At 55.9% G+C, this 22434-nt stretch overlaps 1 protein-coding gene across 1 annotated transcript; it reads right to left on the minus strand.

The window, feature by feature from the left end:
* Nucleotides 1-734: 734 nt before the first annotated feature.
* CLCNKA (chloride voltage-gated channel Ka) lies at nt 735-19605 on the minus strand. Its single transcript, XM_024206420.2, has 19 exons — nt 19482-19605; nt 17189-17317; nt 14916-15044; nt 13795-13934; nt 12462-12539; nt 12192-12270; nt 10118-10243; nt 7971-8055; nt 6861-6962; nt 6242-6326; nt 5523-5696; nt 4724-4793; nt 4262-4372; nt 3704-3917; nt 3191-3324; nt 2604-2704; nt 1794-1877; nt 984-1070; nt 735-782 (listed from the first exon to the last, which is right to left on the minus strand). Exons 1-19 carry the CDS (start codon nt 19603-19605, stop codon nt 735-737), a joined length of 2100 nt encoding a protein of 699 aa, XP_024062188.1.
* Between the last annotated feature and the right edge of the window lie 2829 nt (nt 19606-22434).

Below are 22434 nucleotides of genomic sequence, written 5' to 3' on the forward strand. Positions count from 1 at the left end.
CAGCTTGGGTGCCTGGTGCCTAGAGCCGGCCCTGCTGGCTGCCCTGGGGCTGACCTAGGACCTTCCTCTAGGGACAGGCAAGGGGTGGTCTGGCTCTTCAGGGCTTGTTCCTGGCTTAACCTGCCCCCTTGCAGTTAGGGAGCGATTGCATAGCAAAGGCAGCACGTCACGTTACAGGAGAATCCAACGCAGGCAGGTCTGTGACGAACCCAGACGTACACGGCAGGAGCCGGGGCCTTTCACTGCCCGAAGCACAAGCCCCTTCAGCTCAAGGAGCGTCTCTTCTAGGGCTTGCTAAGTAGCAGACTCTTGTCCCGCTGGGCCCGGCCCCGACAGGGCGGCAGGCACTAAATTCAGGATGGCGCATGCACATTTCACATTGCAGCCTTGGCTTGCCCTCGGCGCTGACAGTCTGTGGGCCACGTTGTTTGTCCCTGGGTAGCTGTGTGTTGTTGTGTCTCCAGGGTGGGCGAGGGCTGCCAGCAGCTGGCAGGCTCCCCGGGCCAGAGAGGTCCAGGTGTTGCCTCTGCTCTCACAACCGTGGCTCCTTGCGGCGGGAGCAGGAAGGGCGGGGGAGCTTTCAAATCCATTTCCATTTGCAAAAAAATAATTGGGGAGACCCCTGCCAGCACCGCCCCCCTGCTGCTGAGATCTCAGTGCCCCAGCGCGATCCCCCGTCCCACGCTCCGCCGCATAGGAGGGGGAAGGGGCTGCTCTCCCAGGCTCCGAATCGCTCACTTCAACGTCTTCGGATTTGCCAGGTCTTCAATCGCCTTCTTCATCTGGAAGAGAAAGCGGCAGGTGGGCAAGGCTGTGCCCCCGCCTGGCTCCGTGCTCCTCCCCGCCCCGGGGACTCGATAGCCATTAAGTCACCTCCTCAATGCCCATTCCTTTCCCAATCCAGGATGGGTCCTGGAGCCCCTGGCCGTCCCCCGCAGGCAGCTCTCTCCCAGCCCCGAGTCCTGGCTGGCCCCAGCCCCTACCTCGCTCCGAGAGACGGCCCCGACGACCCGCCCCAAGGACGTGACGAAGACACGCTGCAGGTTCAGCAGTTCAAACAGGTTGTGAGCCTGGAAGGGAAGGAGGGCGAGTGTGACGTGGCAGGGCAGCGCCGCCCCGTTCTCGGCCGAGCCCTCCCGCCCCCCTGCGCCCGACGGTTCCCTCCTCACGTGGAGTTGGCAGGGCCCACACAAGCCTGGAGCTGCCCAAGGGTAGCAGGGCCCTGGGACGCCCCCATTGCGCCCTCGTGTACCCTCCCCAGGGGAGTTCAGGGCGTCCAGCCTCCTCTGCTGCGAACCGTGCAGGGAGCGGCCCCTGCAGAGGACACGGAGCCCACGTAATAAAACAAATCCCGGCTGGAATCAGAACTTTGTAACACTGAGGGGCATGTGGGCAGCTGGCCCAGACCCTTCCTGTCTCTCTCGCTGCATCCGATCCATCTAGCTGGGTCTTTATACCACATTCATGCCATGGTGACCAAAGCTCACGTGGACAAGCAACCAATGCACCAGGTCTTAGCACGTGGCTGGTGCTCATCTCCGCCTGAACAGACGCTCTTGGTTACACGGCGCTAATTCAAGGGACTGACAGCCGGAGGACAGGTAGGGGGGCAGACACAAGCATGGCCTGGGGCTGGATTTCGATAGCCTTTGGCACCCCTGGATGGTTTGTCAGCTGCCGCTTCCAGGCTGCTGCTTCTGCAACCAGTCTGATCCTTGTTAGACCCGTCGCTCCTGCCAGGCCTGGCCTCTCCCCAGAGCCCTTCCTCCCAGGCCCTCTTCCCGCCGCGTTACCTGGTGCAGGGATGTCCAAGGTGACAGCTGGAGGGTGATTGGCTCGATGGTGCAGTCGTCCCCCAGCGTCCCGTTGGAGCGAGGCTGTCGGGGAAGACAGCGGGGGGTGGGCACTGACAGGCCATGGCAGTGGCACCGCTTTCGTAGAGCGCTCTCAGGGGCGTGTCCCACCCACGCGCTGCCTCCCACGGGGACAGGACTCGGCCAAGTGCCTTTGCGGTCGGATACCTTACGAATTGCAAGGTGCTGCCCCCTTAAGAGGGCAGAGCCTCGGCAGTGGGTGTGGTCTCAGCAGGGTGACAGCGGTGATATCGGGGTAGGGTTGAACGCCCCCGCAAGGCCGGCGTCTCTGGGGATGTGGCCTCGGTGTCAGCACATCGCAGCCTGAGGCACTGTCTCTCCGAGGGGGTGCAGCTCCGGGAGGGCCACGGGTGCGACATGGAGCCACCCAACGGTCTCGGAAGGAAACTGGGGCTGACCCATGGTGACCACCTGCCCGGCCCTCGCTAGACTGGAGCAAGCGCTCGAATGGACTGCACTGAACAATCCGGCCCGGGCTGCCGGGACCGAAGAGCCTCGCCCATCACTCGTGGGCTGAAGCGATGAGAAGGGAAGAGGCTCTAAGGTGGGGCTGACCGGATGGAGGGGGCGACCCGCAGCCTCTAGGCCAGGGATCTCACCAGTTCCCTCCCAGGTCCGGCCGGACACTGGTTCCCCAACACCTACACCCGCTCTGTGCTAAGAGCTGCTGGCTGGAGGGGCTCTCCCGGGGCCGTGTGGGCAGCAGGGGGATGAGTGCTCTGAACCTACCTTCTCCCCTGGCTCCTGGGGGGACGGCTTGGCTTCATCGTGGGTCTGGAGGTACCTGACCAGCTCGGTTCTTTGCACCATGCCCACCAGCATCAAAGACTCTAGGGGGGAAGGAGACAGGAGATGGGAGGAGGAACTGGAAGGGCAGCTCAGATCCCTGGCACAGGTTGACCACTGCATGGTCATGGGCCCAGGCTGATGGCACATCTCTGCCCACCACGGGGGTTGCATCCAGGGAGGCAGCTCCCGGCCACAGGCTCTGTTAAGCCACGGCTGCTCCTCTGCCAAGGTAAGGCTGCTCATGTCACCGGTTTGCTCCCACCCTTCCAGCCCAGGGCCCTCAGCAGCAAGGAGAAACGCCAGCCACGTCAATCAAAGGGAACCATTCCAGGTGCTCCATCCCTGCCAGACTAGGAAGCGAGTCTGTCTCTCGCTGCCTGGGGCAGCAGGGCCCAGCTTCAGGGGAAAGGGAGAGGGGCGGGGGGAAGGAAGGAGAGACAGAGATGGCCATGGGGCTGGGGGACAGAGGGAAGTGGAAGGGCCAGCAGACCCGTGGCCCCGCCTCCGGGCGCGGGGTGGCGCGGTACCTGTGCTCTCCACAATGGGGTACTCCAGGTCGTCGGTAGAGGTCACGACTCTGAGGACCTCCTCAAAGCTGGCGCCCTTGGCCAGGACTGCAAAGTGGGAGTTCATGAACTGGCGAGTGGTCACGCTGAAGGAGCTGGGGGTGGAAGGGCCGAGGGTCAGCCAGGGCAAAGAGGAGAGCGCTCTCCTCTGACCCTGCACCGAGGCCTTTGGGGGGCTGGGGTAAGCCAGAGCCAGGAACCAAAGACTGATGCAGGGATGGCCGTGGGAGTTGAGGACCCTGTGGTTGATCTGTTAACCCACGGTACGCCAGGGCCACTCTCCAGCCTCAGCTCTGCCTCTGTGCCAGGCGCTGCATTCGCTACCCAGCAGCGGTGGTGGGGGGCTCCATCCCCTCCGGCTCTAGCTGGCTGCCTAACCTGCCCCTCTTGCACCCCCGCCAACCCAGCGCCAGGCCGGCGGAGACGCCCCTCCGAGGGGCAGCAGGCGGCAGCAGCGTCTCCCCAGGGGCTCACCCGATGTGTCGGCTCCTGATCCGGGGCAGATAGGGCAGTTTCTTCACGATGATGGTGCCGTCGTAGAAGGAAGGCTGGAACTTCTGGGCTATAGCGTTGGCCACCAGCACAGCCAGGATGACGGGCAGGATATGGGCGATCTGCCCGGTCACTTCAAAGGCCAGCAGGGCAGTGGACAGGGTGTGGGTGACCGAGCCCGAAAACGCTGCCGCCCCTGCCAGAAGGACAATACAAAGGGCAATGACCTCCCGGTGCTGCCCCGCACATGGGGCGGGAGGGGTGGGTCTGCCAGGGTGCTCGTGTCCGGCTCCCGGATCCTCCTGCATCGTTCTCTCTGGCGGTCAGGCCATGCAAGCCATGATGGAGCGGAGCTGTGTCCAGCCCCCCCTGAGCTGGAGAATGGGGGAAGACAGAAGCATCCTGGAGACCACCCGGAAACATGGGGCAATACACTAAATTCTGGAGCCCCCCTGCAAAGGCACCTACCGCTGCAGCCCCATTCGTTAGTCGAAGCCTGTCGCCAGGCTCCTGAGTTGAGGTCACGTGCTAGAGACTTACCGGCCAGTGCGTAGCCTCCCGGAGTGATGGTGTTAACGATGCCGTCCGACTGGATACCCTGGGGGAAGAGAACGGCCACCACTTCCCCCACCAAACGCCCGATTGCAGCGCCTGGGAAAACATTCCCCACTGGAATCCAGCCGCTCTGATCTAAAGGTCAGGGACTCACGTTCCCACCTCCCAGTGGGCCCCTCTGGGACAGAAGCGCAAATGCCCAGGACTTGTCGAGTGTACGTGCCACTGGAGCAGGAACCAAAGTTCCCAGGAGCCCGGGGTGGATCTTGCTGGTCTAAGCACTTGCTGTTTTCCCCTTTCCAAGGGCTCTGCGTGTCGAGAGATCCTCTGAGCTCTGAGTGGCAAAGGGCTGGTCCAATTGGCAGCCCTTATTCCCTGTTATGGTAATAAGGACACTCAAAGGGTCCAATCAGAAATGGGTGCAAGGGCAGGGCGAAGCGGTCTCACCGTATACAAAGAGCGGCATGAAGTACCCAGCTGGCATCGGCATGGTGGTGGCCAAGATCAGCATCCAGAACTTGAACGAACGAGAGAGCAAGAGCGAGTGAGATCCACCCACGTGCACCCACTCCAGCCATCCCTAGCCCGCGATGGTGGGGGTGGGGGTCCAGGCACCAAACCAGTTTGCAGAGTCCTCCATCCAGCAGTAGGCCGTGCTCTGCACATACACCCTGCACGTTACCACGTCAGGGTTCACAGCCAGACCCTCATCGCCCAGAGGTGATAGCTCTGCCAAGGGACCCAAAAGGAAGCCTTCCCCTGGACTGGCGAGGAGGAGCTGTGCTGAGCTGGTCTCAGCTGACCTGGCCAAACATTACATGGGAGATCAGGTTCTTCTGGCCCTCAGGTCCTTGCCAGAAGACACAGAGAGGGAGCACAGGAGTTGCTGGCTACACTTCCCCTTGAATCACACAAGAGTAACCGGGACATTTCCCCAACAGGAACCAGAGACTTCTCCTCCTAGGCCCTTCACGAGGGCACTTCCCCTCCATCCAGTGCACATGGCACAACCTTGGAGCCCTCTGGTTACGCACAGGTGCTGCCACCTTGTATCCCCTATCAGACTCCACTGGGTCCTTGACTTTCCTCTCCCATCTCTGCTCCATGAGGCTGCATGTTCTTGGCTCCCCCTGAAGGACCTAGGGGGTGATCCAGCAAGGGGCTCCTGACTCCCCAGAGCACTGAGGTTCCTGTAGAATCAGACCCATGGTACCCAATCTCACGGAGACCTCAACGGGGCCAATACCTTCATCACCAGGAAGAGCGCCAGGCTGCCATAGATGGTGATGCTGGGCTCCCACCACTCAAGCCACAGGTTTTCAGGGTCGACTTGAGGAGGCCTGGCTAGCGATGTGTTCTGGGACAGAAGGCCCCACGTCTGGTTGTCGAAGAGGGAGGTGAGAAGCTCCTTCATGCTGAGCTGGGAAAGGAGAAGACAGGTCTAAGCACTTCCCTGCACAGGAGGAGGAGATGCTGTGAATCACTATCGTGCTCAGACACAGTCTGATTCTCTTGTCACCCACAAGGGGGAAAATCAGGAGTAGCTCCACAGAGGTCAGTAGAGTGAAGGTGTACAACTGGCCCCAGCCTGCTACACCTACCAGCTGTATTAAGCCTGGAAGACCAGACTGAGGGAAAATACAGGCTTCCGGGGACTGCTGCCCTGCCAGAGGGATCTTGGGTGGGAGGCAGAGAGGACGTAGGGTGTGGGCTGAGGAGTCTGGAGAGAGGAGCCATAGGTGCAGCCAAGCCTGGGGAGAAGGTTGGAGCTGGACTTCAGTGAGAAGATAATTTACTTTGTTAGTAAAGCCAGACCCCAGGAAGGGGGGAGTTTGTCTCTCCTCAGTGTGGCCCGTCTTTCAGAGCTGGTTGAGAAAGGCCCCTGCTCTCCACCCTGGAGTGAGTGCTTAGATCCCCACTGGTCAGAGAACAGGCGAGGGGATCCCAAGATAGGCCAGTACTTACCCTGGATGCCATGAAGTGCCCCAGGCTGGGAGGGAATGTGATGGAGGCGAGCAGGAGGGCCACCAGGGAGGAATAAATGGGCTTGCTGAAAAAGGCAGATCAGTGACATGTAACATCACCCGGCGACCCTGGAATGGGGCTCTCTGAATGACAGGGGAAAGGGACGGTCAGGGAGAGGGCGGGTCACACAGGCTGGGTTGCCAAGCAGCAATGGGCCCATGAATTCTCCCCTAGGGTGAAAAGCCAGCAAAGGTTCTGGAGCAGGAGGGAGGTTTCCTTTCCCTCCTGCAGCAGAGGCGGAGGAGACAAACCTTCCTCTTGTGGGCAGCGCAGGAGCCGAGCATGCCGAGAACGCTCCAACATGGAGCCTTCGCTGCCAATGGCTGGTTAGGAGGGAACAAATAGGTGGCAGGTGCCGGTGCCTCTTGGGGACCAGGACGGATGCGGTGGGAGGTGACATCCAGCGCAGCACGGAGGGGGCGGAGGCTGGAGGGACAAGACGACAGGGCCAGGGCAGAGAAAATCTTCGGCCACACACACGGCTTGCACGCCTCCCGTCCTGCTGCACCTTGGGAACAGCCCCCACTCCCAAGAACGCCCCTCCCTCCAGAACGCCTACTCTGTCGCCAGCAGCTTGGCGGTGACCGTGTTCCTCCGGACGTATCCCAGGAGCCAGCGCTGACAGAAGAGATACGCACAGCTTAGAATCCCACAGATCCCCCTGCCGAGAGAAGAGACCGAAAAGCAGGAATTACCCCCCACTTCTCCCCCGAGAGCAGCCTGCATCCTCCAGGACAGCCGGAGGTCTGCACACATGGTGATTTCATTGCCAGGCATATTCATGCCGTAGCATAAAGAGATCAGGAATGTAGCTATTCCTAGGTTTGGCTAGTGACTTTATCTACAGCACCTCCCAGCTCTTAATAGATTTCACCCTCACACACCCGGTGCGGTAGGCGCTGCTCGTGTGTCCGTTGTACAGATGGCAGAGTGTTGCCTCAGTAACTTGCCCACAGCGGCCGTTGGCCAGGCCCCAGGGCAGCAAGCTATCCCCCTGGGCTGTCCCCCTGTGACGAAATGGGACTGTTCTTAATGTTTCCTCTGAATTCTGTGTGGGTGCCACTAATGGCCCGGGCCCTTCCCCCCTGCAAGGGAATAGCTAAAGGTGAACAAAGAGATCCGGTGATCTCCTGGCCCGGGAAAGAGACAAAGGCCAGAGGAGGGGGGGCTGGAGGGGGTTTCAGTTTGGAGCTGGCTGGGGACGGGGAGTGAGGGCAGACGGGGGTTGTCTGGCTCGCTGGGCCCCAGAATGGACCCGGCTGAGAGGTCCCGTTCTCTGTACCTACAAGCTCTGTTTTAGACCGTGTTCCTGTCATCTAATAAACCTCTGTTTTACTGGCTGGCTAAGAGTCACGTCTGACTGCGAAGTGGGGGTGCAGGACCCTCTGGCTTCCCCAGGACCCCGCCTGAGCGGACTCGCTGTGGGAAGCGCACAGAGGGGCATATGCTGAATGCTCCAAGGTCAGACCCAGGAAGGTGAAGCCGTGTGAGCTTCGTGCCCTGAAGACAGTCTGCTCCATGGGAGAGGAGGCTCCCCAAAGTCCTGACTGGCTTTGTGGGGAGCAGTTCCAAAGTATCGCCCGGGGACTCCGTGACACCCCCCTTCCTTGGAAAGTGACACCTCTGCACCGAACAAAAGAAAAACAGACGAGACTGGGCCTGCTCTTACCCAAGCACCATGAAGAAGAACGTCTCTGGGAGATCAAAGGGGAAATCAATCTTAAAACTGGTCTTGAATAGAGCAGTGATGGTTTCTGAGAGAAAGAGTCAAAAGTCACAACCACGGACACCCCAGGCCAATTCAACACGCGCCCTCCAGTTCTATTAGCATTAGCCACAGGAGCGGCGGAAGGGCCCTAAAAGTAGGGAGGGCCATAGGTGTCCGACCCGTGGCCCAATCCCTGTCTTGCCCCTTCCCCCCGAGCCCCTGCGCTCACACCCCCTTCCCTCCAAGACCCCGCCACCCTCTTGCTCTTCTCTGCCCCCTCTTCCCCATCGCTTGCTCTTACGGCTGGTCAAAAGGGGGGGCCATGGCCACTGGCCCCCCCCCGTTCTGGTGCCCCTGATTAGCCAATAGGGAGCTGAGTGTATATCACAGATTCCAGTGGTGGCGGCAGCAGCCGGACTGTGCCAGCGGACTGGCCCGAGTGGTGCTGGGATGGGGGCAAACCAGAACCCAGCCTCCATGGTGACGTGATATTTGCATCCCCACCTGTGCAGCAAAGAACGGTACCTGCTGACCCACCGCCCGGAAGAGCCCGCCCCACCAGTGGAAGAGGATTCCCAGCCACGTGTCGGGGGGATGCCACCAGCTCTCCTTCTTCCCCAGGCCCCACGGACGGGTTCTCAGAGCACGGCTCTGCCGCTAAGGCACCAGCCCAAGCCAGCCAGTGTTGGGGGTTAGCTTGGCTGGCTGCTTTGGATTTCCAGAGCTGGCATCTCACAGCCTCCAGTCCTAAGACATGCTAGCAGCATCGGGCACTTCCCCCTCCCCCCTCCCGTTGGGTCTCTAAACTGATCATTTCGGTGTGACTCAGACTCTGGCCTTTTCTTTGACGGTTTAAAGGCAAGGGGAGAAATGAGGTGACGTTTGATGCTCATAAAACGGCGGGAGACAGAAACACATCTGGGGCTCTGCAGTCTGCCCACACACAGCTCTTCCCAGGCACCTCAGCTGTGACCTGCAGCCCCCGCATCTCAGCCCCCTGTTCCAGTCCACAGACACGGCTCTGCCGATGCAGCTCAACCCTGACCTGTGGTGGCACCAACGGCGGCCAGTCATGCCAAATGGCTGGTGCTTTTATGTTGCGAACAAACAGCTGTTAGAGTCTGGGCTGGCAGAGTCATTTCAGTTTCAATGCTGCAAATATGAGCCTCATTAAGTCTGCCTGGAATGCTTTTGGCCAGCGCTACAGGTGGCTTTATCCATTTTTTTAGAGTAGGGCCATGTTCAGACATGTTGCACCGCCGGGGTCCAGACCATGGTTCTGTCAGAAGCATCCAGGACATAAAAGATGCATCATGCACTATTAATGAGCTGATTTTAGCAGGATACGGGACCAAAATTCAGCCTAGAGCCTGCCAGTCTGCTTTCAAAGATCAGTGTCTTTTGCTGGGTTGTTCTGACCTCAGTCAGGGGAAAGATGAATTCTTTTCTGATCCAGGGTTTTGTTTAAAAAAAGAAAAAAGAAATGCCGTTCTGCCTGAATGGAGCACCTTTCATCCCGAAGGATAGCAAGCACTCTGCCAACTACAGACTGCTTTACAAAGGAATCTTTCAACCACCATTAAAATGCAGCTACTTCTGGGGTTGGGCACAGCAGCTGTTTAACAGCACATGACAAAAGCACACACACACACACCACTTTTGGGTAGGAAGAGGAGAATACTGTATGCAAAGTGCAGGAGGTATATAGTAAGATAGAATGTAACTAGCTGAGATGGATTTGAGCCAGAATATCAGGTTTGTCCTTACAAGTTCTCTACAGTCCCTTCCCCTTGTTCCTTCTGTTTTAAAGAGGACTCTCGTCCCTTAGATATTGCGGAGCTGGAACTAATAGGATCCACCCGATCTGATTGTCAGCGTGAATCAGCAGAATAACTCTGCACTAAGTAGCTGTAGCTCCTGAGGCAACCTCCCAGCCAAGGTCTCACTTCCAAGTTCTGACCCAGCCTGATGCTGCTTATCTCATAGGCTCCCAACACAAGGCGGTAGGACCGGTAGCCTGGAGGAGGGATATTTCAGTGATGGGGCAGCCCAGCTGTGCACACGGATACCCATGTGTGGTTTGACCTTCCCTTCACTCGTCCCTGTACCTTGTTCACTGTTGAAGACGGCGAGCAGGCGGAACATGAAGGCTCCGCAGGTGGCAGAGAAGAAGCCCCTCCAATAGTCCCTGACCGCGAAGTGGGATGACATCACCTCAATGCTGAACAGGACCCCTGGGAAAAGAGGTCTCAGGTTACTAGGGTGGCAGATGAGAGGCGAGAACTCGCGTTTGGCATCTGAGCAGGCCCTGGGGGAGCTGGATGCCTACAGGTGCTTGTGTCTTATCTCCTGGCAAACTCTCAAGTGCTTGTTAAACTTTACACCCTGGGGAAAACATACAGCAGCAAGGGCCCAGATCCTCACACCAGGAGTCTGGGCCATTCACAAAGAGGCCACTTAGACTCCTCCACCTCCGGCACCACCCACGACAGTGTTACATGAGGGAGAGGAGATGCTGATCTTTGAAGTGCAGAGGAGTCCCCCAACTCCTGTGAGGCTGCTGTGAGACCACTGCCCAATTTCACGTCTCAGTGCTGATGTTATAGAGCAAGGCCCTGTGCGCGCTGACCCTTGGAGACTTTATATTTGTTCTTTCTTTGTCATCAAGTCCCTTAGGCTGAGCAATACATAGCTGCTGTCAGAGTAGGGGGAAAACACAGCACTGGAGACATAGCAATGCAAGACGGGCTTGATTTAAAGCTCCATGGAGAGTCGTTCCATTGACATCAAAGGCCTTTGGAGCAGGCCCTTGGATAGCTCCGAATCTACCCTGCATCTAGTGACAGACATTCCAGCGGGGACATTGTTTCCGCCTGCTGCTGCTGGAGATCTCAGTTCTGAGCTCTTCTCCTCAAAGGACCCACATTAAAATTTGTCCAGCTGAATTTTAAAAGGGGTTTTACAGAAGCTAATACACATAGAAACATTTCCCTGGTTTTCCAGGCAGGCTCATCATGGTTTTGCCACCTGGTTTTCCTTCTTAGGGGACATCTCACCTTCCTGGGAACTCTCTTCTGGGTATTCCCATACGCAGTTCAGGGCAGACATGACAAGATCTCCCCATCCCAATGCCTGTCTGTGCACCCAGCTTCTGCCAGGGTGCCATTTTGTTCTGAGTTACTGACTCGCCACGGTAACAGGATCAATTGCTATTCATTTAGCAATAGCAGAAAGGGTGTGAAGACAACAGGAGGTGAATTCCTACCTCCCTGCTGGGTTCAAACGCACCGGCCTTATAGGAAAGGTAGGAGGGAAATTGGCAAGGAGCACAAATGGGAACAGAGAGGGGCAGAGCAGAGCCAGTTGGGGCGAGGGCTGTTGTATTGTTCGACAGCAGGGTTGGAAGCCAAGATGTTCAGCCCCAAAGAACAGATTTTGACCATGTGAGATCCTCTGTTAGCTAGCACCAATAGAAGGCTGTTATCCTTTATGTCAGGGGTTCCCAAACGGTGGTCCGCATACCCCTGGGGGTACGCGGGAGCTTTAAAACTCTGTGGCAATTCGTTATATAAAACACGGTAGGTCATTTATTTCAAGATGTACCAATGAGAACACAGATACACAGCGACACGGATGTATAGAGCCCTCCCCTCCAATCACCATGCAATGTGGGTTCAGTTGCCCAGCAACAGTCCAGTCTAACTGAACTTGGAGGGGGGGGTTCGGTTGTATACGTCACATTGTAACTATCTCTGTACGTAACAGTGAAATATGGACAGGTGGCTAAAGACAGGTGGTGCTAAGAAGAACACACAAAGTATCAGTGATGAGAAGGGGAAGGGGAAGCAGGCCGCTGGTGGTAACTCCAACAGAGGGCACGGGGGCAGACGGTGGTAGCTCTGGCAGGGGGGTACGGGGGCAGCCGGTAGTAGCTCCGGCAGGGGGCACATGGGCAGCCGGTGGTAGCTCCGGCGGGGGGTACGGGGGCAGCCGGTGGTAGCTCTGGCAGGGGGCACATGGGCAGCCGGTGGTAGCTCCGCCGGGGGGTACAACGCAATAAGAAAAGTTCGGGAACCTCTGCTCTGTGACCCAGCTGGTGGGGGGAGACACCACACACTCCCCCAGCATGTGACATGGTCCCCACCCCTGCCGCCCCCCGGGCCGGGCCAGTTCCACTCTTACCGCTAATGGGAGCCCCAAAGACGGTCGCGACTCCAACAGCAGCGGCTGCCACCAGCATCTCCGTCTGCTTGCTTTTGTTCTGGAACGTAGACACACACAGAGCAGGGTGGTTTGCCTCAGACTCTAGCACGCGCAGGGAGCCCCACTACACTGCCAGCAGGGACCAGCCGATAAGGGCAACCCTGGGGAGAAGGGATCGGGGTGTCTGACCCCCCTCCCCGAGTCCCCTCTCCTCTCACCAGCAGGCGGCCGCCCCATTCTCCGCCTTACCTCATACTCCCCAACCACAGACGTTCGGATCTTTCCTAAATACGCTGCGATCATGCTGGAGAGGTGCACGAAGGGGCCCTGGACGAGAGGAGGAGTTGGGTGCTCAGTGGTTTGCATGGAGAGAAACCCCCAAAGGGGCCACGGCCCAACTGAGCGAGGTGTAACCTGCTGCCATCGGTGCAGTGACAACACAAGGTGTGGATCTGGCCCCAGCTGGTCACCTGAATCGCCTGGGGCGAGAAAGCAGGCTGGAAAGCCCGTGAGATCAGACGGTCTCAAGAGATGACCTCCTGCGGCAATGACTTCTCCGATCCCCCTACTGCCGCCCAGATCAGCGTTCAATTCACATCTGCCAACAACGGGCAGTTACCTGAGGAACCAGGGCTAGAACCCTGCTCCTTGCAGCCCAAAAGACACAGACCTCTGCCACTTGAGCCGATGGAGAAGCACTCGCCTCTGTGCGTTCCAGCCACTAGACGGCACGATTGTCTTTAATGTGCGGAAGGAAAACTGGTGTTGTTACAGGGGATTTCAGTTTAGGAGACACGCTGGAGGTCTCATGCAGCCAGTGGCAAAACATCCTTCGAGTTTCTAAAGCTTATAGTTGATCATTTTCATTTCATTCTCTAGGGGCGGGTGGGGGGGCTGTATCTCAATCCTTGCTCGGCTGACCTCAGATCTGGACCACTAGCCAAACCCCAAGGTACAGCAATCTTCAGGTCAACCCAAGTAAGCAGGTGGATTTTAGGTCACTTGGAAAAATCAACCTTAAGTGCCACTGCCCCACTAATCCCCATCCGCCCGCCATTGCTGCTCATCCACTGGACGGTTTCAATCTCCATTTGTTTGCTGCTCAGAGAGGAGAGGCTCTTGAGCATGTTACAGACACACCCGTTCTCAGACCCAGAACGGCCCTCGGGTTCTTTGCATGTATATCTGGAGATTCCCGTCTCTCGCCGGACTTGGAATCTGTTGACGCAACCTGACTGAAACACGCCCTCAGATATCAGACAGCTAAAGATCGCTCGGGTGCCCTGAATCAGGGTCAGATTCCCAGCTGGTGTACATCAGCATCATCCCACTGATGTCAATGGATTTGCACAAGCTGTGGATCTAGCCCTCCTTGGGACACCCCAGCACCTTTTGACTTCATCTCCCTCCCAAGATTTGGAAGAGTCCCTTGTAGGGAGCATGGGGCTCTCACCCAGTCTCCTTTCTGTACTTTCTATACTATCCCCGATGGCCTACACCGGCCTGGTCCCTCAAGAGGAACCAGCAACCAAAACGTCTCCTCAACCTCATTCAGCCACGAGACCGAGCGGGGGACACTTACGACTTTGCCGAGGAATATGGTGCTCCCACACGCGAGGGTGCAGGTCAGCCCCACCACTTTGGCTCCAAAGTTTTTAATGGCCAGGTACTCCTCCAGCATGACTCCGGTGAGAATGGTCTTGAGCTCCGGGATGCCAGAGCCTGGAAAAACACAAAAATGTAGGACACGCCAGAATGCCAGCAAACCACTTGGAGAGCCAAGAGTTAACGGAGGTGAAGGCATTTGGTAGCAATGTCTGGAGCTCCAGTTCTGGGATTCCAGTGAGTGGCCAACCAGGAACCCAGTATCAACAAGGCCAAGGGGGTGTATTCTGAGTTGGGTACTTGCAATTCAAACCAGATGCCACTAGATTATCCAAAAGCAGAGAGATGCTCTGCTTCTACCCAAGGTGTCTTCCACATGTGTTGGGTTCCAGGGACAAAAAAAAAAATAAGCCATCTGTTGCTTGCTATAGGGCAAAGACCTTTGTGCACACCTGACATTGAGAGCCAGTCAAAGGTTCCCTGTGGTCAGCCCTGGAGACTCAAGTCCTCTGTTTATCCACTGAGCCCATACAATATGGGGAGCGGCAGCACAAACTTCCCATGCACAGCCCAGCCAATGCCCTTCAATGCATCTGACCTGGGGCGCGAGAGGGGAGTTCACTCTCCAGGCCCTTCCAGCCCTTGACCTGTCTGCTGTGTCGGCCAACAAGGGACCCACTTAGTGCTGACCGTCGTGGGATTTTTGTGATGTGCACATCTGGCTCCAGCTTTCTCCACTCTGTAGACCACTCTCTAGGAGATAGACCTTCTGATGGACCATCTCCCAAACCATCACCCCAACCCCTCACTGCTTAGCTCTCAACCCCCCACTGCTTAGCTCTCAAAAGGTTTCATTCTGAAGACCCCCCACCCAAAGTGGAAGAACCACTGCATCTACTGCCCACTGGGCTGCACTGTCCCCATCATGATGTCGGTCAGCATGAGCCCGCGGTGCAACAGAAGGGTCACCCCTGAAGCACTTGATATCAGGTTGGGTAGTCAGTTGACTCCAGAAGAGATACCAGGAGCTATGGGACAAAGGGATGGTTGTTATTAATAAGATGGCTCCTCTGTGACCTGTGAGCGCATCAGACTCACCTCCCGAGTGCGGAGTGATGCTCTGAGAGAAGCCAGTGGAGAAAGCGGACAGGGCAATCGGGTACATAGTCCAGGACAGGTACTTCAGCAGTAAGTGATCCCCGAGCTCTCGGTAAAGCCACTTGTGTGCTAGAAAACGAGTACAGCAGAGACGAAGGAAGTGATGCAGCAAAATGGACCAGTGGCCTAGCGAGTGCAATATCCTGCCTCCCTCCACAACACAACAGACCAGTTGTGCATCTGTTCTGAGAGCCCACATATGACACACCAGAACAGAGCGACGGTCCAACTATTCCAACTTCCCACCATTCCAGGTCATACCAATGGCCCATCTATTCTGGGATCCCATCTCCTGCCGCACCATAACAGATCATTGGTCCAGCTAGTCCAGTTCACCCTCTCCAACAGTGCTCAGTGGCCGACGGAAGATGTTAATCCCATTCAAACATCTAACTGTACAATAACATCCCTTGGAGAAAGACGGGGAGATTCTTCCTGACCCCCATCTGACAATCTCCCTATGCCCTGAAGCATGAGGATTGGCAGTGCTTGGTTTTTTACCCCAGCTAGTGTAAACTTCAGATTCCATTCTAATTTATATGTGTCCAGTGCAATAGTGAATCTTACCAAGTTGTTTGCCCCACTAATACCCTATGGCAGTGAGTTCCATGGGTTTATTACACAGTGTCTAACTCTTTGATTCTCTGAATGCTCTTCCCGCCTTTCATTCACCACAGCCTCCAACTCTGTGTTCCCTGGAACATTACCCTACATAAAAACATGACACCAAAACAAACTGCGGTGGATTGTGATAGGACAGTCGGGGGGAGGGGAAGAAGGAACAGCAAAGGGTGGGGTAGGAACAATCTCTATGATGGGTTCGGCCGCAGGGTTTCTTGTGTCCAATGTGCTCTAAGCTTTTCATGTTAAAATCAATGTCAGTGGCCCTAGAGGGTCTGTGGAAATACGTCGTATACGTGGGGCATCCTTTATCTGAACCCTCTTTCTATTGCCCTTTCTTGGGACCACATGCCACTCTCCTATCTGAAACCCAAATCCCTCTTTCCTAGCGCTCTGCCCAGCTGCTGCCTTCCAGAAAACAGTTGGGGGCTGCACTGAACAGGCAGCTGAAGTAAGCAAATCGCTGCGCCACCTGGAGTTTGCACAGCCAGCGTTGCTGGAATCCACTCCAGATGGGCACAGAAATTCAGTCTCTCTCCCACTCTCTGTCCCCTCCTTCACGTGGAAGAACGAGAACAACGTGGATTTCTGTCTCCATCTGGAATGGATTCCTTGGGGAGGAGAAAAGCCTCTTTTAGATTTCTGTGCCCACCTGGAGTGGATCGTCCTGAGCGCACTCTGGGCGTGACAGTAATTAACCGAGATACACAAAGGAGCTCCCAGGATGCTGCCTGATCTAATGCAAACTCCACTAGGTGTCAATGTAACCTAAGTTTTCCCTCTGGGCCTGGACTCTAGCTTTGTGTATTTACCCGTCAGCAGGCTGCTAAGGTTCTGCTGCAAATCCCCTCGGACTGGAGCGTCAGAAGGAACAGGGCAATTCTCGACTGCTTTCCAGCCACAGATCCCAGTGGCGGGGAGGGGGCGTGTTGCTGTTCCCATGCAGTGGAGGGGAGGGAGGGGGTAACTTGCCCAGGGTCATGCAGTGAGTCGGTGGCAGGAATGGAACCCAATGCTCTTGATTCCTAGTTCAGTGCCCTACCCACCCAACTCCTTTCCCTAAGCTTATGCTGTTTGCTCAGCCAGTGATACCCTGCATTGAATTCTGCTATCATCCCCATGGGCCAGCATCCCCATGGCACAGTCAATGAACCCCACAGAGACCAGCCAGGCCAGGAGCTTCCTCTCAAGTGATGCTGCAGTACAGTCTTGCAGAACGCCCCGTGCACTCCTAGGACAGGCCATTGCCGTGGGGCTCCTACGTGCTGAGTAGGCAGAGGCCAGGAGCAGCACAGAGAGAATTCACTCCATGTCCAGAAACCCCCCACTGAGCAGCTTTGGCCAGAAGGACTATGGGACATTCAGGAGAGCCGTCCAGTGGAACAGTGCAAGCCAAGGCCTGGCCAGAAGCACCTGAGTGCTAATCCCATCTCTAATACTACCTCCTCCTGTAGGGCACTGGGCAAGTCACGGCCCCTCTCCCTGCCTCAGTTTCCCCAGGCGGATAATCATTCTGCCGTACTCGCTGCAGAGGCCGGGGTGCTTCGTAGTATTCAGCTGAGAGAAAGCGATCACAACCGGCCAATAGTTACCGTTCGATAGCCTGGAGACCGTGAAATCCATGGCGAAACTGATCAGCGCCATTATCACCCCCAGGAAAAAGAGGAAGTACCAGTCATCACCGACACGGAACAGCTGGCGCTTCACACACTCCAGGCAGCCTGCAGGGGGCACCAGTGGGACAGGGTGAGTCAGACACACTCCGCTGGGGCCAGGTAAATCACATGTTACAAGGAGGGTCAGCTACACCCCACAGGGCATGAGTTCGATTGTTGCACGGCAACTCTTTCCTTTTGCCGAGGGACTGTGGCTTACCCCGTAAAAACACTGGCCCCAGATCAGGGCCCAGGCACCAGGAGAATTTCCTCCTGCCTGGGCTCCCAGGGAAGGATTTTGGGGGTCGCTCTTTTCAGCCCCCTTGTAAACAGAGGTCGCACATCCCTCACAGGAGGAAAGTGAGCGGAGCCGGTCAGTAGCGCAGGGTCTGGCACTGAAGCAGAGACTGATTGTTTGTTCTGCACTCAGAGGAACAGGTTCCCGGAGGATGGGAGAAGCACAAAGACACTTTTCAACCAGCTCGGTTTATTAACCAGGAAACAAAGTTCCCCTGGGGGGGCAGCTTCGTTAAGGCTGAAATAGTCCACGAGTTCATTCCTAGATTCATTTTCAGACCAGCTACTGCCAGCGAGACCCACCCAGCAGCTGGGTTTTGTTCTTCCGCAGCTCTCTATGCAGGCAAATGCCAGGGGAAAGGCAGTACAGACCGAAGGGGCACCTTAGACACACCTGCTGGATGTTATTAAATACAGCTGACCTGCAGCCGTGGTGGATCAAACCCGGTGCAGTGATTCGGGGGCAGCCATTTGAAATCTAAGCCCAACGGCTTCGCTGTAGGAGCAGCCACAGAATAACACAGACAGACAGCGCAGGGAGACGTGCACAAGCCCCTAGACAAGTACGGAGCGTGGAGCAGGTGTTATTAGATCAAGCGTAGCAGAGAAAAGGCCACCAGCCTGCTGGGGCCTGGCTTTAGTAACAACGACACACCGTAGAGTGGAGGGGTTTAGGAACTGCAAGGCTCCAGCTGGGAAGGTGTGACGTTATTAGCATAATCTGGGACCATATAGAACATGGTTGCAACCAAAGTCCTGTAGTGGCACCAAATCTTGTATAAAGGGGGTCAAATGAGGTGTCTAAGACAAGGTTATGGTTGGCTGGTTATGATTATTCTGTCTGTATGTGTGTATCAATTTTGTAGTTGAAGTTATGAATATTGGCTCTGTACTGTCTGTATTTCAAACTTATGCTATGCTTCTGGGAAACATCCCAGACAAGCAGGTGTTAGCTCTGCCTAGCCTGCTTGATGGCCCATTAAGGACCATCAGCTAAACAACTGACCCATGGAGAGAAGGCAAATACACCTTGTGACTCAGCAAAGTATGCAGGAACTTGCCCATGTGACTCCAGACTCCATTTTGCTGTAATTTTCCACAGTAAAGACAAAGAGGTGTTCTTACACCTGGAAAAGACTTTAAAAGGCTGATGCCTCATCTCCATTTGGTCTTCAATCCTGCTTCTTACCTCTGGAGGGACTTTGCTACAACTGAAGCTCTGAACAAAGGACTGAGGACCCATCCCAGCTGGGGATGTACTCCAGAGACTTGATTCTGTCACTGCTGCAAGCCTAAACCAAGAACTTTGCCATTACTGTATGTAATTGATTCCATTTAACCAATTCTAGCTCTCATCTCTATCTTTTGCCTTTTATGAATAAACCTTTAGATTTTAGACTCTAAAGGATTGGCAACAGCGTGATTTGTGGATAAAATCTAATTTGTATATTGACCTGGGTCTGGGGCTTGGTCCTTTGGGATCGAGGGAACCTATTTTCTTTTACTGGGGCATTGGTTTTCATAACCATTTGTCCCCATAACGAGTGGCACTGGTGGTGATACTGGGAAACTGGAGTGTCTAAGGAGATTGCTTGTGAGACTTGCGGTTAGCCAGTGGGGTGAGACCAAAGTCCTCTTAGTCTGGCTGGTTTGGTTTGCCTTAGAGGTGGAAAAACCCCAGCCTTGGGCTGTGACTGCCCTGTTTGAGCAATTTGTCCTGAATTGGCACTCTCAGTTGGGTCCCGCCAGAACCGCATTGTCACAGAAAGTGCCTGTGGCCCCACCCCAAAGGGGTATAGGTGTCACACTTGAGGGCCTGCTGGCAGAGGAGAATGCTGCTTACGCGCCATCTGGACTAGATGACCCAGGAGGCCTTCGACAGCTCTGCCACCCGAGCTGGAGTAGGAGCATTTCCATCCATCTCGGCTCTTACCTCGGATTGTCCTGCGTGTTCTGGGCCAGGGCCTCCAGCTTTCTTCTAGCACTAGAATCCTCTCCGCCTCCTCCTGAGCAGCATGGTGCTCCCTCCGCACCTTCCAGGACCCTGCCGTCGCCATGGGCCAGAGATGCCTCCGGGCCAGGAGTAGCAGGTCACTGCTGGTACCTGTGCAAATGGGAGCAGCTTGCTGGTAAGAGGCGGTTCCGGGCTGCCCCGCCGTAGGGGGTTCTGGGCTACAGAGAGGCCCATGTTACAAAGGATGGAGCTAACCAGGGACCATTTCACTAGCAGTGACCATACAGCTTTGGCAAACGACAGGCTCGGCTGTCCCGGTCTGCATGTGTGGTGGGGACGCCTACCTCCCACCAGCTGCTGCTTCCCCAACAACCCAGCCGTGGGGTACTTCTTTGCTGGGCCAGAAACAGCCTCCCTATGGACCCCGAGCTGGTATTTGATGTTACATGGCTGCAAATCCCTTCACTTCAATGGACTAATTCTACACTTATATGGGTGCCACTGAGCCCTGGTCGCTCCCCTCCCCTCCCCGCTCCCCAAGCTCGCCTAGTCCCCTCCTCCATCTGTCTCGCCTCTGTTGTGGTGAAAGCTTCTCCTCTGCCCCTCCCAGACTCCAAAACAGACTCCCTGTATGGCTGCCAACTCATGGACTCACCCTCTCCTTTCGGTTCATGCCTGAAGACAGCTTTGGCCCTGCCTGGAGCTCTTGAGCCAAAGTCAGTGGGACTTCGGTCCTCCTTGGGGTGGCCTAATGCCCAGGGGTGAGTTTCTGGTACAGAATCTCGCAGGAGAGCGAGGGGTTATTCAGCTCTGCTGCACACCGGGAAGCAGTTTATAGGAAAGATCCTGCACCAGGTAAAGCCGCATTGTGCTAATAATAGTGGATGTTTGGCATCCAGCTGGAGTGAGCGGGTGATTAATGTGTTGACTGAGCGGGTGACCTTGAGTTGCTAATGGAGTGAGACCCAACAACAAGGAATAAATGCTCCCCCCACGCACCAGGCCTGTGAGGCCTCAGGGCATCCACGTGTTGTTCACGGGAGGCCAAGAAGGTCGAGTGTAGGACAGGAGGTTATCAGACAACTCACGCTCGGCTCAGAGCTAGGTTTGGATCCCAGGAGAGGCCCCGTGGCAAAGGGACACGGTTCCCTCCAGGCATCCCGCCCCTGGCTCGGCTGCACGGACCACCTGGGGATGGAGGTTGGAGCCAAACCTCTACTCCTTTCCTGCCCACTGTCCCAGGAAGCGGGTAAGCAGGGGCATCAAAACAATAAGCGTTGCTGATGTGTCCAGAGGAGGGGCTCTTCCCTCTGAGCCAGCCGGGTAGCCCTGCCATGCTGCTGGAGGCGATATCGCTTACCCCAGCAGGTTCGGGTAGCCTGCCCAAGGGGGGAGTCTATGGTCTCAACCCAGTTCTAAGATCAAATGAAACCAAAAGGCATTTAGGGCTGGATCCTGCCCATCCCCCACTCACACAGAGCCCCCCCTGAAATCGACACGATGTAAGGTCATGCTAAATGTGAGCAGGGCTGGCAGAATCCAGCCCTTAATGAACCTTATGACAAGGACAGAAGTACCTGGCTAGAAACCATCCTGTTTCGGGTTGCGTTCAAGGAGGGCCTGGCTCTTGTATCAGCCAAACTGGGGTCACCTAATTCAGACCACTCGAGCCATCCCTGAGGATTCAGCCCCTGGAGTTTCACAGCACAGAATCCGCACCTGCAAGGACTTGCACCAACAAGGCTGCACTAACAGTGAAAGCCTCGGCGCGGGGGGAGGGAGGGGGAATGTACAGCGTGTGCCACGGTGCAGCCCAGCAGCCAGGCCCTTCACCACTGCAGGGCCCCCATCTTGAAAGCAGGGGGAGCGGCTGCAGGAGTGGGCTGGGAGAGCCAGTAGTGAGGAGGAAAGGGGGGTTCATGGCTAGCAGGGTGGTGGTTGGTTTGGGGCTCTGATGGGCATGGGAACAGGGATCAGAGGGGGGATGGGAGGGAGGAGAGAGGATTCTAGCTAGAGCTGGTAGAAAAAACATTTTGATGGAACGTGTTCGGTGTCAATTGACTTTGTGATCCAATGGGAATTTTTCAGCAAAAGCTTCTGTGTTCATCAAAAACGTTCACCAAAAAACTGAAATCTGATTATTTTTTGTTTTGTTTCCTGCAACCAAAAAAAAATAAAAATTTCAGGGTTTGGAGTTGCTGAAAACTGACTGTTTTTTTCAGGTTTCAGTTTCTACGAGGAAATTTATTTTGACAGAAAAAAAGTGAAACATTTTGCAGCTTTGTCGAAATTTTTCATGGGGAAGAAACATCTTTTCCCAACCAGCTGTGATCACAAGCCTTGTGACAGGGGATCTCATGGGGCCAGGCCACATGGAGAGTCTAAGAGAGTCCAACGTGGGGAAGTTAATGTCTACCAGCCCTTTCACCATGTAAGTTCCACCGGCGCAGACTCCTCTCCGAACCTGGCCCTCTCTCCCCAAGCTTTTCCATGCTGGTCTGGACCTCTGCACTTTTCATGATTTGCCCATTGCTCATTCGCACCCTAAAGATGAGTCTTTCTTGGATGGGCAGGGGCAAGGAACCAGCAGACAGCACCAAAGACAGATGATACCTGTCCGAACAGTGAGCCCTTTCAGCACTGCTGTCTTCTCCAAGTCAGTCCTGCATAGGAGTTGGGGGGGGGGGGGACCAGCTGGTGGCCCTTGGAGATGCAGGAATGGGATTCTGTCCCCGGAACTCAAAACAGCTTCCCTGCATTCTGCCGTGGGCATTTCCGTGCACTCCCGTGTAACAGCACTTTCTGATTCAGCAGATGTTCAGAGGCCTAGATTCCGCACTGGTATGGGCTGGGGTCCTTTCTGGGCAGGACAGGGGCAAAAGTGGCTGTCTGCCAGCTTTGTTGGCCCAGCTTCTGGGCACAGCCATGACCC

Source organism: Terrapene carolina, unplaced genomic scaffold (assembly GCF_002925995.2).
Source record: "Terrapene carolina triunguis isolate 2854851 unplaced genomic scaffold, T_m_triunguis-2.0 Scaffold714, whole genome shotgun sequence".
In the NCBI taxonomy this organism is placed as follows: Eukaryota; Metazoa; Chordata; order Testudines; family Emydidae; genus Terrapene; species Terrapene triunguis.

What these genes read in the sequence shown, in the direction of transcription:
- CLCNKA (XM_024206420.2), bottom strand. Translation starts at nt 19,605, where the DNA reads ATGGCGACGGCAGGGTCCTGGAAGGTGCGGAGGGAGCACCATGCTGCT. An exon ending in GGCACTTCATGGCATCCAGG is followed by an intron (nt 5,697 to 6,241) that starts GTAAGTACTGGC and finishes CTCCTTTCCCAG; the next exon opens with CTCAGCATGAAGGAGCTTCT. An exon ending in CCCCATTGTGGAGAGCACAG is followed by an intron (nt 2,705 to 3,190) that starts GTACCGCGCCAC and finishes CTTCCCCCCTAG; the next exon opens with AGTCTTTGATGCTGGTGGGC.